We start from the raw sequence: 22596 nt of genomic DNA on the forward strand, positions 1-22596 counted from the left end.
CTCTCATCACACAGCATGAAACTAGAAATACATTACAAGAAACTGAGAAAAAACATGAACAAGTAGAAACTAAATGTTATTAAATAACAATGGGTCAACAAAAGAATCAAAGAAGGGATTAAAGAAATACCTTGAGGAGGGGCAGAAGATGGCGGCGTGAGTAGAGCAGCGGAAATCTCCTCCCAAAACAACATATATCTATGAAAATATAACAAAGACAACCCTTCCTAGAATAAAGACCAGAGGACACAGGACAATATCCAGACCACATCCGCACCTGAGAGAACCCAGCGCCTCGCGAAGGGGGTAAGATACAAGCCCCGGCCCCGCGGGAGCCGAGCGCCCCTCCCCCCAGCTCCCGGCGGGAGAAGAGCAGGCAGAGCGGGAGGGAGACGGAGCCCAGGACTGCCGAACACCCAGCCCCAGCCATCCGGGCCAGAGTGCAGGGCGCTCGATACTAGGAAAACAGGGCAGCAAGAGCAGTGAGCAGGCACTGGACGCAGGGCGACAGAGGACATAAGAAAAACGCGCGACCATTTTTTTTTTTTTTGCTTTTTTGCTGTTTTGTTTTGGCGAGCGCTTTTTGGAAGTCTTAAAGGGATAGGGACCCCAATACTAGGGAAACAGGGCAGAAAGACCGGTGAGCAGAGGCCTGAGGCTGGCACCGGAGAATAAAGAAAAACGAACGACCACCTTTTTTTTTTTTTTTAATTAAAAACTTTTTTTTTTTTTTAATTTAAAAAAAAAAAAAATTTTTTTTTCTTTTTTTTTTTGGTGGGCGTCATTTTGTTTTGGCGGGTGCTTTTTGGAAGTCTTAAAGGGGCAGGGCGGGTCACTTAATCCAGAGGTAGGGAATCCGGGATCTCTGGGCACCCTAACCCCTGGGCTGCAGGGAGCAGGGAGGCCCCTTACGGAGATAAATAGCCTCCCAGCAGCTCCTGCTCCAACGCGACTCCACCACTTTGGAGCAGCTGCCCGAGCCAGGCCACGCCCACAGCAACAGCGGAGATTAACTCCATAGCAGCCGGGCAGGAAGCAGAAACCCTGTCTGCACGCAGCTGCCCAGCACAAGCCACTAGACGTCGCTGTTCTCCCAGGAGAGGAGGGCCACAAACCAACAAGAAAGGAAGTCCTTCCAGCCGTCACTCGTCCCAGTTCTGCAGACTATTCCTATCACCATGAAAAGGCAAACCTACAGGCAGACAAAGATCACAGAGACAACACCAGAGAAGGAGACAGACCTAACCAGTCTCCCTGAAAAAGAATTCAAAATAAGAATCATAAACATGCTGACAGAGATGCAGAGAAATACGCAAGAGAAATGGGATGAAGTCCGGAAGGAGATCACAGATGCCAGAAAGGAGATCGCAGAAATGAAACAAACTCTGGAAGGGTTTATAAGCAGAATGGATAGAATGCAAGAGGCCATTGATGGAATTGAAATCAGAGAACAGGAACGCATAGAAGCTGACATAGAGAGAGACAAAAGGATCTCCAGGAATGAAACAATATTAAGAGAACTGTGTGACCAATCTAAAAGGAACAATATCCGTATTATAGGGGTCCCAGAAGAAGAAGAGAGAGGAAAAGAGATGGAAAGTATCTTAGAAGAAATAATTGCTGAAAACTTCCCCACACTGGGGGAGGAAGTAATCGAACAGACCACGGAAATACACAGAACCCCCAACAGAAAGGATCCAAGAAGGGCAACACCAAGACACATAATAATTAAAATGGCAAAGATCAAGGACAAGGAAAGAGTGTTAAAGGCAGCTAGAGAGAAAAAGGTCACCTATAAAGGGAAACCCATCAGGCTAACGTCAGATTTCTCAACAGAAACCCTACAGGCCAGAAGAGAATGGCATGATATATTTAATACAATGAAACAGAAGGGCCTTGAACCAAGGATACTGTATCCAGCACGACTATCATTCAAATATGATGGTGGGATTAAACAATTCCCAGAAAACAAAAGCTGAGGGAATTTGCTTCCCACAAACCACCTCTACAGAACATCTTACAGGGACTGCTCTAGATGGGAGCACTCCTAGAAAGAGCACAGAACAAAACACCCAACATATGAAGAATCGAGGAGGAGGAACAAGAGGGAGAGAAGAAAAGAATCTCCAGAGTGTGTATATAAAAGCTCAATAAGTGAGCTAAGTTAGGCAGTAAGATACTAAAGAGGCTAACCTTGAACCTTTGGTAACCACGAACTTAAGGCCTGCAATGGCAATAAGTACATATCTTTCAGTAGTCACCCTAAATGTTAATGGGTTGAATGCACCAATCAAAAGGCACAGAGTAACAGAATGGATAAAAAAGCAAGACCCATCTATATGCTGCTTACAAGAAACTCACCTCAAACCCAAAGACATGTACAGACTAAAAGTCAAGGGATGGAAAAACATATTTCAAGCAAACAACAGTGAGAAGAAAGCAGGGGTTGCAGTACTAATATCAGACAAAATAGACTTCAAAACAAAGAAAGTAACAAGAGATAAAGAAGGACACTACATAATGATAAAGGGCTCAGTCAAACAAGAGGATATAACCATTCTAAATATATATGCACCCAACACAGGAGCACCAGCATATGTGAAACAAATACTAACAGAACTAAAGGGGGATATAGACTGCAATGCATTCATTCTAGGAGACTTCAACACACCACTCACCCCAAAGGATAGATCCACTTGGCAGAAAATAAGTAAGGACACGGAAGCACTGAACAACACAGTAGAGCAGATGGACCTAATAGACATCTATAGAACTCTACATCCAAAAGCAGCGGGATATACATTCTTCTCAAGTGCACATGGAACATTCTCCAGAATAGACCACATACTAGGCCACAAAAAGAGCCTCAGAAAATTCCAAAAGATTGAAATCCTACCAACCAACTTTTCAGACCACAAAGGCATAAAACTAGAAATAAACTGTACAAAGACAGCAAAGAGGCTCACAAACACATGGAGGCTTAACAACACGCTCCTAAATAATCAATGGATCAATGACCAAATCAAAATGGAGATCCAGCAATATATGGAAACAAATGACAACAACAACACTAAGCCCCAACTTCTGTGGGACACAGCAAAAGCAGTCTTAAGAGGAAAGTATATAGCAATCCAAGCATATTTAAAAAAGGAAGAGCAATCCCAAATGAATGGTCTAATGTCACAATTATCGAAATTGGAAAAAGAAGAACAGATGAGGCCTAAGGTCAGCAGAAGGAGGGACATAATAAAGATCAGAGAAGAAATAAATAAAATTGAGAAGAATAAAACAATAGCAAAAATCAATGAAACCAAGAGCTGGTTCTTCGAGAAAATAAACAAAATAGATAAGCCTCTAGCCAGACTTATTAAGAAGAAAAGAGAATCAACACAAATCAACAGTATCAGAAACGAGAAAGGAAAAATCACGACGGACCCCACGGAAATGCAAAGAATTATTGGAGAATACTATGAAAACCTATATGCTAACAAGCTGGGAAACCTAGGAGAAATGGACAACTTCCTAGAAAAATATAACCTTCCAAGATTGACCCAGGAAGAAACAGAAAATCTAAACAGACCAATTACCAGCAACGAAATTGAAGAGGTAATCAAAAAACTACCAAAGAACAAAACCCCCGGGCCAGATGGATTTACCTCGGAATTTTATCAGACATACAGGGAAGACATAATACCCATTCTCCTTAAAGTTTTCCAAAAACTAGAGGAGGAGGGGATACTCCCAAACTCATTCTATGAAGCTAACATCACCCTAATACCAAAACCAGGCAAAGACCCCACCAAAAAAGAAAACTACAGACCAATATCCCTGATGAACGTAGATGCAAAAATACTCAACAAAATATTAGCAAACCGAATTCAAAAATACATCAAAAGGATCATACACCATGACCAAGTGGGATTCATCCCAGGGATGCAAGGATGGTACAACATTCGAAAGTCCATCAACATCATCCACCACATCAACAAAAAGAAAGACAAAAACCACATGATCATCTCCATAGATGCTGAAAAAGCATTTGACAAAGTTCAACATCCATTCATGTTAAAAACTCTCAGCAAAATGGGAATAGAGGGCAAGTACCTCAACATAATAAAGGCCATCTATGATAAACCCACAGCAAACATTATATTGAACAGCGAGAAGCTGAAAGCATTTCCGCTGAGATCGGGAACTAGACAGGGATGCCCACTCTCTCCACTGTTATTTAACATAGTACTGGAGGTCCTAGCCATGGCAATCAGACAAAATAAAGAAATACAAGGAATCCAGATTGGTAAAGAAGAAGTTAAACTGTCACTATTTGCAGATGACATGATACTGTACATAAAAAACCCTAAAGACTCCACCCCAAAACTACTAGAACTGATATCGGAATACAGCAAAGTTGCAGGATACAAAATCAACACACAGAAATCTGTGGCTTTCCTATATACTAACAATGAACCAACAGAAAGAGAAATCAGGAAAACAACTCCATTCACAATTGCATCAAAAAAAATAAAATACCTAGGAATAAACCTAACCAAAGAAGTGAAAGACTTATACTCTGAAAACTACAAGTCACTCTTAAGAGAAATTAAAGGGGACACTAACAGATGGAAACTCATCCCATGCTCGTGGCTAGGAAGAATTAATATCATTAAAATGGCCATCCTGCCCAAAGCAATATACAGATTTGATGCAATCCCTATGAAACTACCAGCAACATTCTTCAATGAACTGGAACAAATAATTCAAAAACTCATATGGAAACACCAAAGACCCCGAATAGCCAAAGCAATCCTGAGAAAGAAGAATAAAGTAGGGGGGATCTCACTCCCCAACTTCAAGCTCTACTATAAAGCCATAGTAATCAAGACAATTTGGTACTGGCACAAGAGCAGAGCCACAGACCAATGGAACAGACTAGAGAATCCAGACATTAACCCAGACATATATGGTCAATTAATATTTGATAAAGGAGCCATGGACATACAATGGCGAAATGACAGTCTCTTCAACAGGTGGTGCTGGCAAAACTGGACAGCTACATGTAGGAGAATGAAACTGGACCATTGTCTAACCCCATATACAAAAGTAAACTCAAAATGGATCAAAGACCTGAATGTAAGCCATGAAACCATTAAACTCTTGGAAGAAAACACAGGCGAAAACCTCTTAGACATAAACATGAGTGACCTCTTCTTGAACATATCTCCCCGGGCAAGGAAAACAACAGCAAAAATGAGTAAGTGGGACTATATTAAGCTGAAAAGCTTCTGTACAGCAAAAGACACCATCAATAGAACAAGAAGGATCCCTACAGTATGGGAGAATATATTTGAAAATGACACATCCGATAAAGGCTTGACGTCCAGAATATATAAGGAGCTCACACGCCTCAATAAACAAAAAACAAATAACCCAATTAAAAAATGGGCAGAGGAACTGAACAGACAGTTCTCCAAAAAAGAAATACAGATGGCCAACAGACACATGAAAAGATGCTTCACATCGCTAATTATCAGAGAAATGCAAATTAAAACTACAATGAGGTATCACCTCACACCAGTAAGGATGGCTGCCATGCAAAAGACAAACAACAACAAATGTTGGCGAGGCTGTGGAGAAAGGGGAACCCTCCTACACTGCTGGTGGGAATGTAAGTTAGTTCAACCATTGTGGAAAGCAGTATTTAGGTACATCAAAATGCTCAAAACAGACTTACCATTTGACCCAGGAATTCCACTCCTAGGAATTTACCCTAAGAACGCAGCAATCAAGTTTGAGAAAGACAGATGCACCCCTATGTTTATTGCAGCACTATTTACAATAGCCAAGAATTGGAAGCAACCTAAATGTCCATCAATAGATGAATGGATAAAGAAGATGTGGTACATATACACAATGGAATACTACTCAGCCATAAGAAAAGGGCAAATCCAATCATTTGCAGCAACATGGATGGAGCTGGAGGGTATTATGCTCAGTGAAACAAGCCAAGCGGAGAAAGAGAAATACCAAATGATTTCACTTATCTGTGGAATATAAGAACAAAGGAAAAACTGAAGGAACAAAACAGCACCAGAATCACAGAACTCAACAATGGACTAACAGGTACCAAAGGGAAAGGGACTGGGGAGGATGGGTGGGTAGGGAGGGATAAGGGGGGGAGAAGTAGGGGGGTATTAAGATTAACATGCATGGGGGGGTAGGAGAAAAGGGAGGGCTGTACAACACAGAGAAGGCAAGTAGTGATTCTACAACATTTTGCTATGCTGATGGACAGTGACTGTAAAGGGGTTTATAGGGGAGACCTGGTATAGGGGAGAGCCTAGTAAACATAATATTCGTCATGTAAGTGTAGATTAGTGATGCAAAAAAAAAAAAGGGCAGTTCCTGTGTGGTAACCTTCAACGAGTTCTACACAGGGTATAAAGGGCATATAAAAGTGTAGGCAAAGGGTCTGTTTGTGTTTATACAGAGGATCAAAGCCTAATTGGGCTACCCCGAAAATGAACTAAGATACGATATGAAAAAGAACTTCCAACATCAGCACTCTCTGGAAGACTCATGCCAGAAGATGATCATCAAAAAACCCCAACAAAGATCCACGCACTGCTACAGCTGTAGATGCACTCATCCCACCAGTTCCTGGACTTGCCATGGGAATGAGGAAGGAGATATCTAAGCTGGCCTGTGCATACAGTAAAACAACAAATTTGACTGGATCTATACTGTTGGAACTCAACCAAGAATTTGGAGAAGTGCAAATTGTAGCGCTCCAAAGTCTTACAACTACAGACTATTTACTGTTAAAAGAACATATGGCATGTGAACAGTCCCCAGGAATGGGTTGTTTTAATTGGTCTGATTTCTCTCAGACTGTTCAAGTTCAATTGGACAATATCCACCATATCATAGATAAGTTTTCACAAATGCCAAAGGTGCCTGACTGGTTTTCTTGGTTTCACTGGAGATGGCTGGTAATTACAGATATGCTTTGGTTATGTAACTATACTCCTATTATGTTAATGTGTGTGCGCAATTTAAGTAGTAGCTTAAAACCTATACATGCTGAAGTTACTCTACAAGAAGGTATGTCAAAGAAATAATCAATCTTCCCATGTTTTCTTCTGCCTGCTACTTCTATAGCTTTTCTTCTTCCTTCCTAATTACAACCCTTAAATAGAATTCGTGCCTCATATCAAATTTACCGAGTATCATAATTCTTCCAAGTGGTAAAGATACCTCAAGACAAATGCTGGACATAGAAGCCACAGGGCATAAATATGCAAAGAAGTAAAAAGCAACCCTTTTCAAACAATAAGGCTTCCCTCTCACTTACCAACTTCACATTTCCCTGTATGGCCCCAGAAGATGACTGGTTAGCCAGAGACGGGTAAGATTCCTCAAGGGAGGAACAACCTAAGACAGGCACAGTCGCAGGGGGGCCATCAGGTGAGAAATTGGGGATCAACAGAGGTGAGGCTTAGAACCTCACCCCCCCTGTTCTGAGAGAAATCTTCTGCATACGTGGATGTTTTATTGCCCTGGTCTAGCTTGGATTAACACATAGTCCACAGGCACACACCTGATCATCTACATTTGCTCTCTTACAACACTAAACTATGTTTTCTACCTTTATCTTGTATCTACCTACCACTTCAGCATTTTATTAAAAATAATAATAATAAAGAGAGAAATGTGGTATCCACATATAAATCAAGTATAAAAACCAAATGAGTATTCATATTTGAACTGACTGTTTAGAGTTCATAATGCATGAGCAAAACCAAAAGTTTCTGTGATGACTGCCCTTGTACTGTTCACCATGTTAAGAACTTATTCACTATGTAAAATTTGTTCTCCATGTAAGAAGTTGTTTGTTATGCCTCAGAAGATTGGAGACTGACGAAAATTAGGCTTGGGGTGGATTAATGATTGTGCATTGAGCATTGACTCCCCTATACAGAATTTTATTGTCGTTAACAACCATTTGATCAATAAATATGAGAGATGCCCTCACAAAAAAAAACAAAAACAAAAAAAAAAAACAAAAAAACAAAAAAAGGACAGACTTCCAATGGTAAAATAAATAAGTAACCGGGATGTAATGTATAGCATAAGGAATATAGTCAAGATATTGTAACAGCTTGGTAGGGTGATAGCTGGAACCTAGAATTATGTATATAAATGTTCTACCACTGTGTTGTACACTTGAAACTAATGTAATGTAATACTGTGCGTCAACTACCCTTCAATAAAAAATAATTATTTAAAAAAATAAAAAATAAAAAATAAATAAATAAAAAAAGAAGAAATACCTTGAAAAAATGAATTCAAACAGCAACAGCCCTTCTAACAAGTTCAAAGCAATGCAGACCTACTTGCATAGATAATAAGAAACAACAAAAATCCAGAATAAAAAAATCTAACTTCATGCCTAAAGGTACTCCAAAAACAACAAAGAAATCCCAAAGTGAGTGTAAGAAAATAATAAAAATCAGAGAGAAATAAATAAAACAAAGATTTTAAAAAGCATAGGGGAAAAAAATCAATGAAACTAAAAGCTGTTACTTGAAAAGATGAACAAAATTAATAAACTTCTACCAGACTCATCAAGAGGAAGAGAGGGACCACATCAATAAAATAGGAAATAAAAGTCAGAAATAACATCACAGAAATACAAAACATCATAAGATTTTTTTATGAACAATTATATGTCAACAAATTGGAAAACATAGAAAAAATGGGTAATTACTAGAAACATACAACCTTCTAAGACTAAATCACAAATAGAAAATCTGAATAGACTGATAATGAGCAATGAATATTAATAACATTAAAAACTCCCCTGCAAGGTAACTCCAGGACCAGGTGGCTTCATGGTGAATTCTACCAAACATTTGAAGAAGAGTTAATACTCTCCTCAAGTATTCCAAAATACTAAACAGGGAGGAATGCTTCAAACTCATTTTACAAGGCCAGCATTACCCTGATACCAAAACCAGACGAAGACACCACAAAAAAGAAAACTATAGGCCAATATTCCTGATGAAAATAGGTGCAAAAATCTTCAACAAAATATCAGCAAACCAAATTAACAAGAGAACAAAAGGATCATATACCATGATCAAGTGACATTTATTCCAGGGATTCAAGGATGGTTCAACATGCACAAATCAATCAATATGATTCACTACATTGTCAAAACAAGAAAAAATATCAACTCAATAGATGCAGAAAATGCATTTGACAAAATTCAATGTCCACTTATGATAAAATCTCTCAACAAAATGAGTATAGAAGGCATGTACTTAAACATAATAAAGGCCACATAGGACAAACCCACAGCTAACATTGAAATAAACAGTGAAAAACTGAAAGTTTTTCCTCTAAGATCATGAACAAGATAAGGATGCTAACTCTCACCACCTTTATTCAACATAGTATTGGAACTCTTCACCAAGGCAATTAGGCAAGAAAAATAAGTAAAAGGCATCCAAATTAGAAAGGAAGAGGTAAAACTGTTACTATATGAAGATGGCATGACAGTAAAAAAGAAAACCCTAAAGACTCCACCAAAAAACTTTAACTAATAAATGAATTCAGTAAAGTCATAGGATACAAAATTAACATGTGGAAATCAATTGTATTTGCATACACTAATAATGGGATATCAGAAAGAGAAATTAAGGAAACATTCCCATTTATAATTGCATCAAAAAGAACAAAATACGTAAAAATAAATTTAAGCAAAGAGGTGAGAAAGACCTGTACTCTGAAAACTATCAGAGATTGATGAAAGAAACTGAAAATACAAATATATATATGCTCATGGACTATGCTCATGGACTAGATGGACTAATATTATTAAGATGTTCATACTACTACCCAAAGCAATCTACATATTTCATGCAATCACATCAAAATTCCTATGACACTTTTCACAGTACTAGAATAATCCTAAAATTTCTATGGAACCACAGAAGACCCCAAAAGGCAAGGCAATCTTGAGAGAAGAACAAAGCTGGAGGTGTCATGCTCCTTGATTTCAAACTATACTAAAAGCTAGAGTAATCAAAACAATATAGCATGGGCATGAAGAGAGACACAGATCAATACAATAGAATACAGAGCACAGAAAAAAACATGCATATATGGCCAATTAATCCATGACAAGAGGCAGGAATATACAATGGGGAAAGACAGTCTCTGTGATAAAGAGACTGTCTTCACTGAGAAAAGTTTGGACAGCTACATACAAAGAATTAAACTGGACCACTCTCTTACACAATACACACAAATAAACTCACAACTGGATTAAAGACTTGAATATAAGACCTGAAACCACAAAACTCTATGAAGAAAATACAGGCAGTAAGCTCTTGGACACTAATCTCAATATTTTTTCGGAACTCTCTGCTCAAGCAAGGGGAACAAAAACTACAGTAAGTGCATGGGTTTACATCAAACTAAAAAGTTTTAGCATAATGGAAGAAACATCAACAAAACAAAAAGGCAAACTGTAGAATGGGAATAGATATTTGCAAATCATACATCTGAATGGGGGTTAATATGTTAAATATATAAATACTTTATATATCTATAAATATATAAAGAACTTGCAAAACTTATCAGAAAACAAATAACTCAATTAAAACATGGCCAGAGGACCTGAGCAGATATTTCTCCAAAAGCATACAGATGGTCAATAGCACATGAAAAGATGCTCAATATAACAAATCATCAGGGAAATGCAAATCAAAGCCACAATGAAATATCACCTTACACCTGTCAGATGGCTATTATCCAAAAGACAAAAATTACAAGTGTGGGCAAGGCTTCGGAGAAAAGGGAACCTATGTAGTGTACACAGAGGGAATATAAATTGGTTCAGCCACTATGGAAAACAGTAGGGAAGGTTCCTCAAAACAATTAAAAACAGAACCACAACATGATCTAGCAATCACACTTCTGGATATCAATCGGAAGAAAATATGAAAACATCAATCTAAAGGGATATATGCACCTGTATGTTCACTGCAGCATTATTTACAATAGCCAAGATATGGAAGCAACCTAAGTGGCCATTGATAGACGAATGGATAAAGATGTACGTACGTACACACACACACACACACACACACACACACACGTGGGATATTACTCAACTCCAAAAAAAAACTTGGTATCTTATTATTTGTGACAACACAGGTGGACCTAAAGGGTATTATGCTAAGTAAAAAAAGTCATACAGAGAAAGACAAATACCATACGATTTTACTTATATGTGGATCTAAAAAAAAAAAAACAAACAAACTAGAAACAGACTCATGGATACAGAGAACAAACTGCTTATCAGAGTGGGGAGGGATTGGTGAGCAGATAAAATAGGTTAAGGGAAGTAAGAGGTGCAAACTTCCATGTACAAAATAAGTCAAGGGGACATAATGTACAGCTTAAGGAATACAGTATTGTTATAAGAACTTTGTATTGTGACAGATAGTAACTAGACTTACTGTGAGGATCATTTTATAATGTATAAAAATATCAAGTCACTATTTATGTATGCCTGAGACTAAAAGGGTATTGTATGTCAGTTATAATTCAATAAAAATAAATATTTTAATTGATATTTCATCCCTCCATGGGAGTAAAAAGGAATCAAGTTGTAGAAAAGCAAAATATCACTGGTAAATGACTAGGCTTCACTTTATTCTCTGTGAATATGTAGAAATTATGTAGTCCGTAAGGAAAGAAAACCAGGAATAAAGCACAGAACTAAAATATTGTTTTGTTTTATAATAACTCAAATAACTTCTACCTGAATATATAAAATGGAAGCCCTCTCAAAAAATTATTTGGTAACAATGCAAAAAAACCTATTTTTAAAGAAATATTGGCAAAAGATTTTCTTTAAACTGTTATTATCAATGAAAAATAAAAGCTTACTGGAAAGTCCTTATCCAGTTCATTTATCTGCACAGCAAAATTATCTGGAAATACTCCTTCTTTACCATTAAGTTCACCCTTCCACCAGCCAGCTTCTCCAGTATCCTAAAAAACAAAAATGAAAAATAATTAAGGTAATAGAAGTTATCTTTCAATAAGGAAAAACCTTGCAATAAAACAGTAAAATACTAAATTCCATTATGTTTATAAGAAAAAAAGATCTGAACAGATGAGCTGCTCCTCAAAGAAAATATTACATACCACATATTGTAGCAACATATATAAAATTAGGTTTAATTTTTAAAAAATAATTTAAATAATTCTATAATTCAGTTTAAGGATAAAATTTTCTCAGAGAAAGAAAAAAAGAAGTGGGAGAGGAGGATGGAAACAGACAAACTCCATCTTACTTAACACTCTTAATACTTTATATACTAAAAATTAATAACATTATTCATTTGCTTTGGAAATTAATAGGATTTTCTACAATTCCTCCCAAATACTAACCCTTTTGTACGAAATTAGGTATTACCAGTCCAAACAACGTGATTATTAAAAACTGCATATACGAAACCATCTCATAACAAAGTCAACTTAAAACAATGGGAGAAATTTCCGTAATTAATCTATATGGTTATATCAAAAACAAAATATATTAATTTTCTTCCATTACAAGTTATAGGAGTCTGCCCACACCCCAATAATACTGGATTCCCTTTTTCTTCTGCTTTCATTCAAACCTATAAAACTACCTCATTTTTTTGAAAAAGCTGCATTATTTTCCACAATATGAAGTTTCATAACCATTTACATACTGATGGACATTTTTCCCATTTTTTCTTCTTTTCCTTTTCATAATACAGGCAACAGAACAAATACTATATAGGATAAAAATGGAATGAGGAAGAATGGGAAGTGAAAACAGAAACCTATGGTGGACTGGGGTTAGAGAAAAAAACACAACATGATAAATATATCAATTATAATAAAGATAGACAATAAGTTTGCTCAAAATAAAAAGAACTTTCTTAGCACTTACTATGTCTAGGTTCTTAGGATACAGAAACAAAACAAAGTGCCAACTCTTCTAGAGCTTATGTATTCTAGAGGAATTATAAGAATGCTGAAAAATATTTCTATAAATTAATGATTCACTGAAAAACTGAGAAATATCTTACCTTACTGATTAAGTGGATTATCTCTCCCTCTCTAAAAGTAAGTTCATCTTCATTAGTACCTTCATAGGCAAATAATGTTCTACAATATTCCTTAGCTAAAAGAAAGAATGTAAATAATGTAACTTGTATAAATTGACTTTCAACAAATACTTATTAGCCTCTATTCTGTGTAAAGAAATGTACACTAGAAACTACCAAAAAAGTATTTAGTAATTTTGGCCAATACTACATGTTAAATTAAGTAACAGTTTCATTACTCATTAATTCAAACAGTTACTAAATGCCTATTGTAAGCTTCTAGGCACAGTTCTAACTGCAGGATACATCAGTAAACTAAGCATACTAAAATCCTTGACTTGAGCTGCTTTCATCTTCTTAGATTTAATACTCTGATCAAATAGTAGAGTGTAACAAATGTTTCCAACAAATGCAGTAATATATTTGAACATGCTTCATTCCCAGTAAGAAAATTTTATTCAAAACCCTACCTTTAATTTTACCTTCAGTGTCTGTTTTTGTTGTGTCCACACTCTGAGTTTTGGATCCTATAGACTGCATGATTAAGGGCTAGAATAGAAAAGAATGGCATCAACTTTTCGAAGTTAGAAATAAGGTAATACTGCAAAACAGATTTCCACTTTCAGTCATTCAGCTTTCCCTAATGGCACTTTTAGACAGGTTAAGAACATAAATGAAAACCACAATGAAGACAAAGTTCTCAAATGCTATGTAAACTATAGCTCCCAACTTCTAATTCTTTTTAAACTCCTTATCTTAGTGATAATAAACATTCTCTGATACCCATAATACAGTACTGTGATGTAATTTTAGAACCTCTAAAACAGCATTTGAAAATTTACTGTTACCAATCCCTTAGCTATACACTTTTCACACATTGTAACTTAATCCTCAATCTGCATCAAGCAGGCACTATCACTCACTCCTTTTATAGATTAGGAATCATGTAAGTAACCTGCCCACAATAAGTTATTTGGTTATGGAGACCAGGTTTGAACCCAGAATGCCTGACTTCAAAAAGTGGGCTTTTAAACACCAGCACATATGAACAAAAATAATCATTCCTAACAATGAAATAGAGAAGAAAAGTTTTCATACATTGCTGCTGTTATTTGAATGAAAACAGGTAATATAATATTACAACCCTTACAACTATAATAAAGAAAATTTTCCGTTGTAATTGACTATAGTTAGTCTTTAATACTAGTGTTTCCCTGATCTCTCCCCAAAAATAATACATTTGACCTCAGATTTTATTAGTTAAAAAATCTGAACATACTGCTAACTTACCTATCACTGTGTTTCTGTTCATCTTATAAGATACTCACTTAAATTTTTCCCAACTCTGATCACTGTATCTTCCAATCTGGTGCCACCTACAAACATGGCCAATATGCTCCCAACTTTGTCAATTCCCATTATCAGCACTTGAACCAAGCTTCGCAAGGCCATCATACAGGGTAACCCTGAGAGTACACTCACTAGTAACAGCTCATGAGTAGTAGACGTTATATGGCAACTGAAAGATGACCAGTGTAATCATAATCAAATAATAATGTTCAATATATCATAAGCTTTGGAGTTGGAAAGGGGCCCCATATTGTCTAGTCTAATGTCTGTCATAATACAGACGCTGCTTCTCCAACATTCCTAGCTGTTATGTAGGACTATTCCAAAAACCATGAGAATTCCAATCATTACCTATAAAATAGAGACTCAATTCGGTCCCACAATTTTAGTACCACTTTCAGAGCTAGAAGAGAGTAGTGTAAGAAGTACAAGTTCTCCTTCCTGAACCTGAATCATTATTACATGAAAAAATAAGTAGTAAGCTGAGAAAGAAAAGAAATGTTGAAACTAAACCACTTTAGAACAAAACTTTAGAATGTATTTCATAAAGCAAAACAGCCTTATAAGTGAAATGTGTGGCTAAACTAACCAAGGAAAAACTAAATAAACTCAAAACTGAAATACTCTGAACTTTTATGAATTAAAGGCACAACTGTGAACCACAAAGGGAAACAATGTCCTGAAAGGCAAAGTAAAAGCCTCCTGAAGGACTCAATCTGAATCTCCAAGGTGTTAACAGAAGGAACACCTCTGTTATAAAACAACAGCTTTGAAATAAATGTTCTAAAGATTGCAGCTATTTTCTCCCACCCACCCCCAAACACTTGAGGTTTCAAAAATCTCCTATGAGATTTTAATTTATGACACATTCACTTTAATTTGTTCTACAGTGTCAGTGAAATGCTAATGATAAAGTTCTCCATACATTTATAGAGAGGATTAGTTTTCATAATTGCTAACAATCCAGAGGAAAGTTGCCTAATTAACTTAATATTCCATTGTAAATTCATTTTTAAATGGCCCATTTTAAGTCCACTAAAAATTAAAAGAAAAAAACATACATAATTTTAGCTTTAATAGGGGCAAAAACTTGCCTGTTCTATATTTACACTACAATAACTTAAAAACTCTGTGAAACTTCCAATAAGAAAGCTTCCACTGTGTTAAATTACCAATAAACATTCTAATTTTATAAGAATCAAACATAAACATCAATCACTGTAAACCTGAAAAGTTTCAGTCTTCACATTCATACCAATTATTAATGATCTCAAAATAGGAAATGTAACACAGTTGCAAACTGACTTGCATTTTTAAAAATCTTTAATGAGAGAATGAGTGCATTCTTCTAATAGGTGAGGTTTATCATTGCTACCTTTTCTGGTTTTTTCTCTTCTGTTTCAGTACTGGATATTCTTGTCCTAAGTTTCACGGAGCCTTCTTTAAAAATATCTCCAAATCCAATTCCTCGAATTTTCTTTGGCTGTGTAACTGATCCAGGTGTCATTTCATTCCCATTCCCCAGAGAGGGTAAAGATGAGATAGGCCCAGTCAAAACAGTTTCTGAAACAATAATTGTTTTTGAAGAATGACACCTAGGATCATTAAAATCTTGACATTCCCCTTCCATAGTTTACCTTCTATACCTCCTAATAAAAAATGGTAGAATTAAAATATTAAATGATGATGAAAATATCCAAAATAGTAAGATGCAGTTTTTACTGAATTTTTGGGGTGATGTTGTTCAGAACAGTAATAATTTTAGATATTTTTAAAACTGCTACTTCAGAAATCCAGGAAATCATATTATACAATGTCATTAAGAAGCACATGTCAAAATTTACAGCTCTAGGACAAATACACCATAATGTAAAACTGAAACATTAAAGAGATAAAGTTAATCATTTTTTAAAGTTATATTATTCAATCTGATCAAAGTTAGGGTGATTTTTCAAATATAAAAACTGGTAATTTAGCATTCTTATTTTAAAAAGTCAACAGTTCATGGCTTGTCATTTTAACCCAGGGACGAAGAAACTTAAGTCTAAATTTGAAAATTTAAAGTAAAAACTCCTAGAAAAGTGTTTAACATCATATACGGGTAACAAAGTTGTTTCTATGCTCTTGCTCAATAACAAAGGTTCTTATTTACAGGCATCAATGAGTCCATGAACAACCCCATTGGGGAAACTGTATGGGTATTTTTTTTTTTCAGTTCATTTTTCTGGGTAATATTGTCACAGTTCTTATCAGATTCTCAAAAGGCCTCATAATCTAACAAAGTTCTATAGTAAATCATCTAAGAAAATTCCAGAAACATTTCAGAATGGGGATGGGGGTGTGGCATGGGGAAAAATATATGCTGTCAGTTCACTGAACTAAAGGAGTCTGTTGAAATTGAACAGCACGAACAATAACACAGGTAATAATAAAAATGTTAGTTATGATTTATTCAGGGCTTAATCTTTGCCAGGCCTTGCTAAGTAGGGTACATGAATTGTATCTCATTTATAGAACCACCTTAAAATTAAACACAATTAATCCTCATTTTGAAAATAAGCAAACTGGGTGAGGAGATGATGAGAAATTTCCTAAGGCCATGTAAGTACTAAGTAACAAAGCCAATATATGAACTGAATTCTAGATGACCCCACAACCAGTCAAACATTCTAATATAATTAACTCAAACAACAAAAACCTCCAATCACACATTCGAAATATTTAAGAAATAGTTAAAGGAAACAACTTATATGAACTTTAAGTACAGTGATCTACTTTAACCACTCCAGTATCAGCCTAAGCCACATATATTTTTTAATTAACTTGAATGTTTCCATATAATAAAATGAACACATTTTAAATGGATATTCCTCTTTTTGATTAATCTAGCATATAACCTCAACAATCAATAGAAAAGAACCCCCAAAAGAATACTTATACAACATCCCAGTCAATTCACAAGGAACCTCTGATCTTCACTGTGTCATTGTAAGAGCTGTCCTTTTTAGAGTTTAAATTCAATCACAAAGCAGTCTTTTGTGTCTGCTTCTTTTGCTAAGCAGAATATAGGTAAGATTCATCCATGCTTTTCTATGCATGCCAACTTATTCCTTCTTATTACTGACTAGTTTTCCATTGTACAGATAACATTACTATTTACCATTAAGATTGTTAACTAGTTTTTCAGAGATGAGCTTTACCCACTTTAGAAAGTTCCCTCTGTTGCTGTTATGGAGAGCTTTTATCCTTATAGGAAGTGTTGAGTATGTGAAATTCTCTTTCTGCATCTACCACAATGACATATGGTTTTTCTCCTTTAACCTGTTAACATGATAGATTATATTAACTTTTGAATGCATGGGATAGGCCCCCTTAGTCACAATGTGTTTACCTTTACATATTTTGCTTATTTGATGTGCTAACACTTTGTTTAGGATTTGTTTTTATGTTCGTGAGATAATGATTTGTAATTCGCTTTTTAATGACTTCCTTGGATTGTGATATCAAAGTCATACAGACCTAAGAAATCTTTAACAATCTGTATAAGATTAAATGCTTGATAAGTTCAGCAGTGAAACCACCTTTGCAGGCAATTTTCTTTGCATGAAGATTTTTTATATTGATTTTTATTTGTAGACTATCAAGAGTTTCTATTTCTTCTGTGCTTGTTTTTGTTAAGTTGTAACTGCACATCTCATCTAAGCTGTCAAATTTATGAACATATTTCCTCATTACCACCTTTAATGACTGATCTGCAGGGATATTTCTTTATTCATGTCTTATCAGTAGTATCTTTTTTCTACGGTCATTCTGGTAAGAGCTTTTATTAATTTTTTATCTTTTTGAAAACTTCAACTGTTGAACTTGCTTCCTTTGAATTATTTTGGGTTTAATTTGCTATTCTTTTATTAGTTTAAGATAAAAACTTAGGGTACTGTTTTTTGTATTTTCTAGCATCAGCAATTTCTCTACAGTTGCTGTTTTACCTGCATTCCACAAATTTTGATATGCTGTTTCTATATTATTCACTTCAAAAACCATTCTAATTTCCCTCATGATTTTTATCTTTGTTCCAAAGGTTATTTACAAGTGTAGTTTAATTTCCAATTATCTGAGGATTTCTCAAATGTATTTCTGCTACTAAAATAATTTCATCATGGTCACAAAACTTATTCCCTGTGACTTCAAACCTTTTGAATCTGCTGAGACTTGTTTGATGCCCAAACATACTGTCTAGCTGGTAAATATTCTATGTACTCTTCACAGGAATGCGTACTCTGCTGTTGTCGGGTTAACTATTCGGTAACTGTCAATTACATCCACTTAGTTGATGTTATCCAAGCCTTCTGTCCTTACTAATTTTTTTGTCCACTGGTTCTAAGGATGATTGAGAAAAGTGTGTTCAAATGTACCTGTAGATTTTTCTTCTTTCAGTTCTAGCAGTTTTTCTATCATGTATGCTTTAGTTCTGGTATTTGCTTATACATATTTAGAATTGTTATGTAATTTTTATGAATTGACTAGATCATATAATGGTCCTTTTTATCCCTGTTAATATTTCTCTTCCTAAAACATACTTTTAATATCAGCATATTGTTCTAGATTTCTTCTGCTTGGCACAGAGTTATCTTTTCTCATTCTTTTTTTTTTTACCTGTGTATCTCAAGTGAGATTCTGGTAGCATATTATCCAATCACTAGGCCTTTCCAGATCATTTATTTTAACTTAATCCATGATGAACTAATGTTTAAATCCATCATTTTGCTATTTGTTTTCTATTTACCCCATTGATCTTTGTTCCTTTTTTCCCCCCTCTTATCCTGTCTCTCTCTCTCTTCCCCTCCCTCTCCCCTTGCTCATTTTTTTAGCTTTAACAACAGACATTTATTTTCTCAGTCCTGGAGGCTGGAAACCCAAGATCAGAGTGTTAGCATAATTGAGTTTTGGAGCGATTTTTCATCCTGGTTTTTAAGTGGCTACCTTCTCACATAGCCTTTCCTCAGAGTGTGCACATGGAGAGAGTGGGCTCTGGTGTGTCTCTTTTTTAAAAAAATGAGTTATAATTGACATACAGCATTACATTACTTTCAGGTGTACAACACAATGATTTGATATATGTATATATATATATATATATATTGTGAAACGAACACTACAGTAAGTCCAGTTAACAACCATCACCAGTTACAAACTTATTTTATGATGACAACTTTCAAGATCTGCTCCCTTAGCAACTTTCAAGTATACATTACACTTTTACTAACTATAGTCACCATGCTGTACATTATATCCCAGGACTTATTTATAACTAGATTTGTACCTTTGACCACCAGCACCCATTCTGCTCACCACAACACCCCCTACCCCCATCTCTGGCAACAGCTAATCTGTTCCCTGTATCTTTGATTTCAAGTTTTTGTTTTGTTTTTTTAGATTCCACATATAAGTGAGATCATATCGTATTTGTCTTTCTCTGTCCAACATTTTTCACTTAAAGCCCTTGAGATCCATCCATATGGATGACACAAATGGCAAGATTTCTTTCTTATGGCTGAATAATATTCCATTATGTATATATAAGAGACACACACATTTTCTTTATCCATTGATCCATTGATGGACACTTAGGTTGTTTCTATATACTGACTATTGTAAATAATGTTGCAAAGAATGTTTTCATGGAATAAATAGCCAGAATTAGAATTGCTGGATATGATAGTTCCATTTTTAATATTTTGAGGATCCTCCATACTGTTTTCCATTGTAGCTGAAATAATTTATAATCACACTAATAGCATATATGGGTTTCCTTTTCTCCACATCCTCGCCAATACTTGTAATTTTATGCCTTTGGTTAACAGCCATCCTGACAGATGTAAGATGGTATTTCATTGGGGTTTTAATTTGTATTTCCTGATGATTAGTGATATTAAGCTCCTTTTCATATATATTTTGGCCATCTGTACATCTTCTTTGGAAAATGTTTATTCAGATACTTTGCTCATTCTTTAACTGCACTGCTTGTTTTTGTTATTGACTTGTATATACGAGTTCTTTATGTATTTTGTATATTAAACCCACATAATCCCAAATATTTTCTCCCATTCCATAAGTCACCTTTTGTTGATTGGATCCTTTGCTGTAGAGAAGCTTTTTAATTTGATGTGGTCCTACTGGGTATTTTTGCTTTAGGTGCCAAATTCAAAGATCATCTCCTAAACTACCATCAAGGAGCTTACTGTTTACATCTTCTAGGAGACGTACAGTTTCAAGTCTTATGTCCCAGTCTTGAATCCATTTTGAGTTGATTTATGTTTATGGTGCCACCTTTTTTTTTTTTAGCATTTGATTTTATTAACAGCTATACCTCATTGTTTTATTTTCCTAGGGGTTGCTCTAGATTTTATAATATGTATCTTTAACTCACTAAAATCTATATTCAGATAAAATATTATGACTTCACATATAACACTCTACAACATATACCTATTTTACCTGTGATATTATTTCAGGCTCTATTCCTTGATAATAAACTACTCTGACACATAAGAGGAACAACTCAAATGACTCCTATAGCTGCAACCTCTCAAATGAATGGGGTAGGGTATTCCTAACTTTCTGTTTTATTTTGAAAAGTTAAAAATCTTAGAGAAGTTGAAAGAACAGTTGTGCAATGAATACATTATACTCTTCACCTAAGGTTGCTATTAGCATTTTGTCACACTGGTATTATCTCCATAAATACCAGTACATTATAAAAACTGAACCAGCTGTGAAAAGTATACTATAGACATGATACTTCATCCCTAATTATGAGTTTTTACTTCATGACGTAATGATAATATTTTCTGAGGTTAGAATTATTAAGTGGTATATCTCAGCAATTATATGTTATATGGATATTACTTGTGATAAGAAAGTACTAGTTATAGTTATTGTTTAAATGACTTAATTTCACACATCCTTTTATTGACAACTGCTCTAACACATGTTGTTTTATTTTCTTCTGTGCTCAGCAGAGGTTCTGTGACATTGTAGAAATTCTGTAAATACTTATTGACCAATTATGTATGGATAGATATTGTATATATCATTTGAAATGTGAAAAATCTCAAACTTCTTTAAATATACTGTCAATTAGCAGATGACTACAGTATAAACAGTTATGTTGACTTAAGAGTGAACCATATTTAAACACGGAATCATGTGAGAATTTTTCTTTCTTAAATAAATGACCCACACTTTTTTGTAATAATGGAGCTGTTAGGATGTTGTTTACCCAGTGTGGCTCTATCCTTTCAAACACGAGAAATTCTCTTGCAGATAATTTTGCAAACTACTTTAGAAAAAAACCACTCTGGAGAACTATGCTTAGTGTAAGAGGAAAAATACCAAAGTTTTTGGTTAAAACATAACTAGACTGCTCAAAGTTAATTTCTATGCTTGGGAGTGGGGTGGGGGGTATGGTAATAAAAGCTCTTCATGAACTTTACATCATTTGAGAGGACATTGGTACTCATTTAAAAAAACAAGCTACAGAAGAGACTAAAGATGGCAGTGTGGGAGGTGACACAGAGGCCTTCTCCCAAAACCACATATAATACGAAAATATAGTTAATACAACAAATCATGAAAGAGCAACAGGAAAGAAGGCTGCGCCAGATGGCATGCACCTGGAGAGAAGAACAGACCTCGCGGAACAGGGTAACATACCAAAGCCGTGATCTGGCGGGACCCAAGCCCTTCCCCCACCCCAGCTCATGGGAGGGAGGAAAATAAATGGAGTGTGGAGCGGGTGGAAGCCTAGGACGGCTGAACATCCAGCCCTGGAGATTGGCTTTGGGAGAATGAACCTATATTGCCTGGTGCTCTGGTGATTAATGGTGTTGGAAAGCTAAGACAGGTGGAATACCTGGAGAGACTGAGATTCCAGCCGCTTGTGGAAAACAGGGATCCACATCCAGCTGCTCTGGGACAAAAGAAAGGTGGGCAGTCTGAGAGACTTCCTAACAGCAAGAGGGCTGCTAAAGAAGCAACAACTGCACAGAGCTTACTGCTCGGGGGAAAGGACAAGTGGACAAAAATGTCC

The 22596-nt window shown here is 35.6% G+C and overlaps 1 protein-coding gene across 4 annotated transcripts in view; it reads right to left on the reverse strand.

The window, feature by feature from the left end:
• The window catches only part of CD2AP (CD2 associated protein), a 171497-nt gene that overhangs the window by 42923 nt on the left and 105978 nt on the right, over positions 1-22596 (reverse strand). For 3 of the 4 annotated variants that reach the window (XM_057494077.1, XM_057494075.1, XM_057494076.1), the window contains exons 6-9: positions 15883-16070; positions 13628-13706; positions 13140-13234; positions 11962-12066 (exon numbers count right to left, since the gene is read on the reverse strand). In XM_057494077.1, coding sequence (XP_057350060.1) covers positions 11962-12066; positions 13140-13234; positions 13628-13706; positions 15883-16070 — 467 coding nt within the window. The remainder of the gene's footprint in view (positions 1-11961; positions 12067-13139; positions 13235-13627; positions 13707-15882; positions 16071-22596) is intronic. The other variant, XM_057494074.1, reaches the window with a different exon arrangement.

The sequence above is a fragment of the Manis pentadactyla genome, chromosome 16 (genome assembly GCF_030020395.1).
Source record: "Manis pentadactyla isolate mManPen7 chromosome 16, mManPen7.hap1, whole genome shotgun sequence".
NCBI lineage: Eukaryota > Metazoa > Chordata > Mammalia > Pholidota > Manidae > Manis > Manis pentadactyla.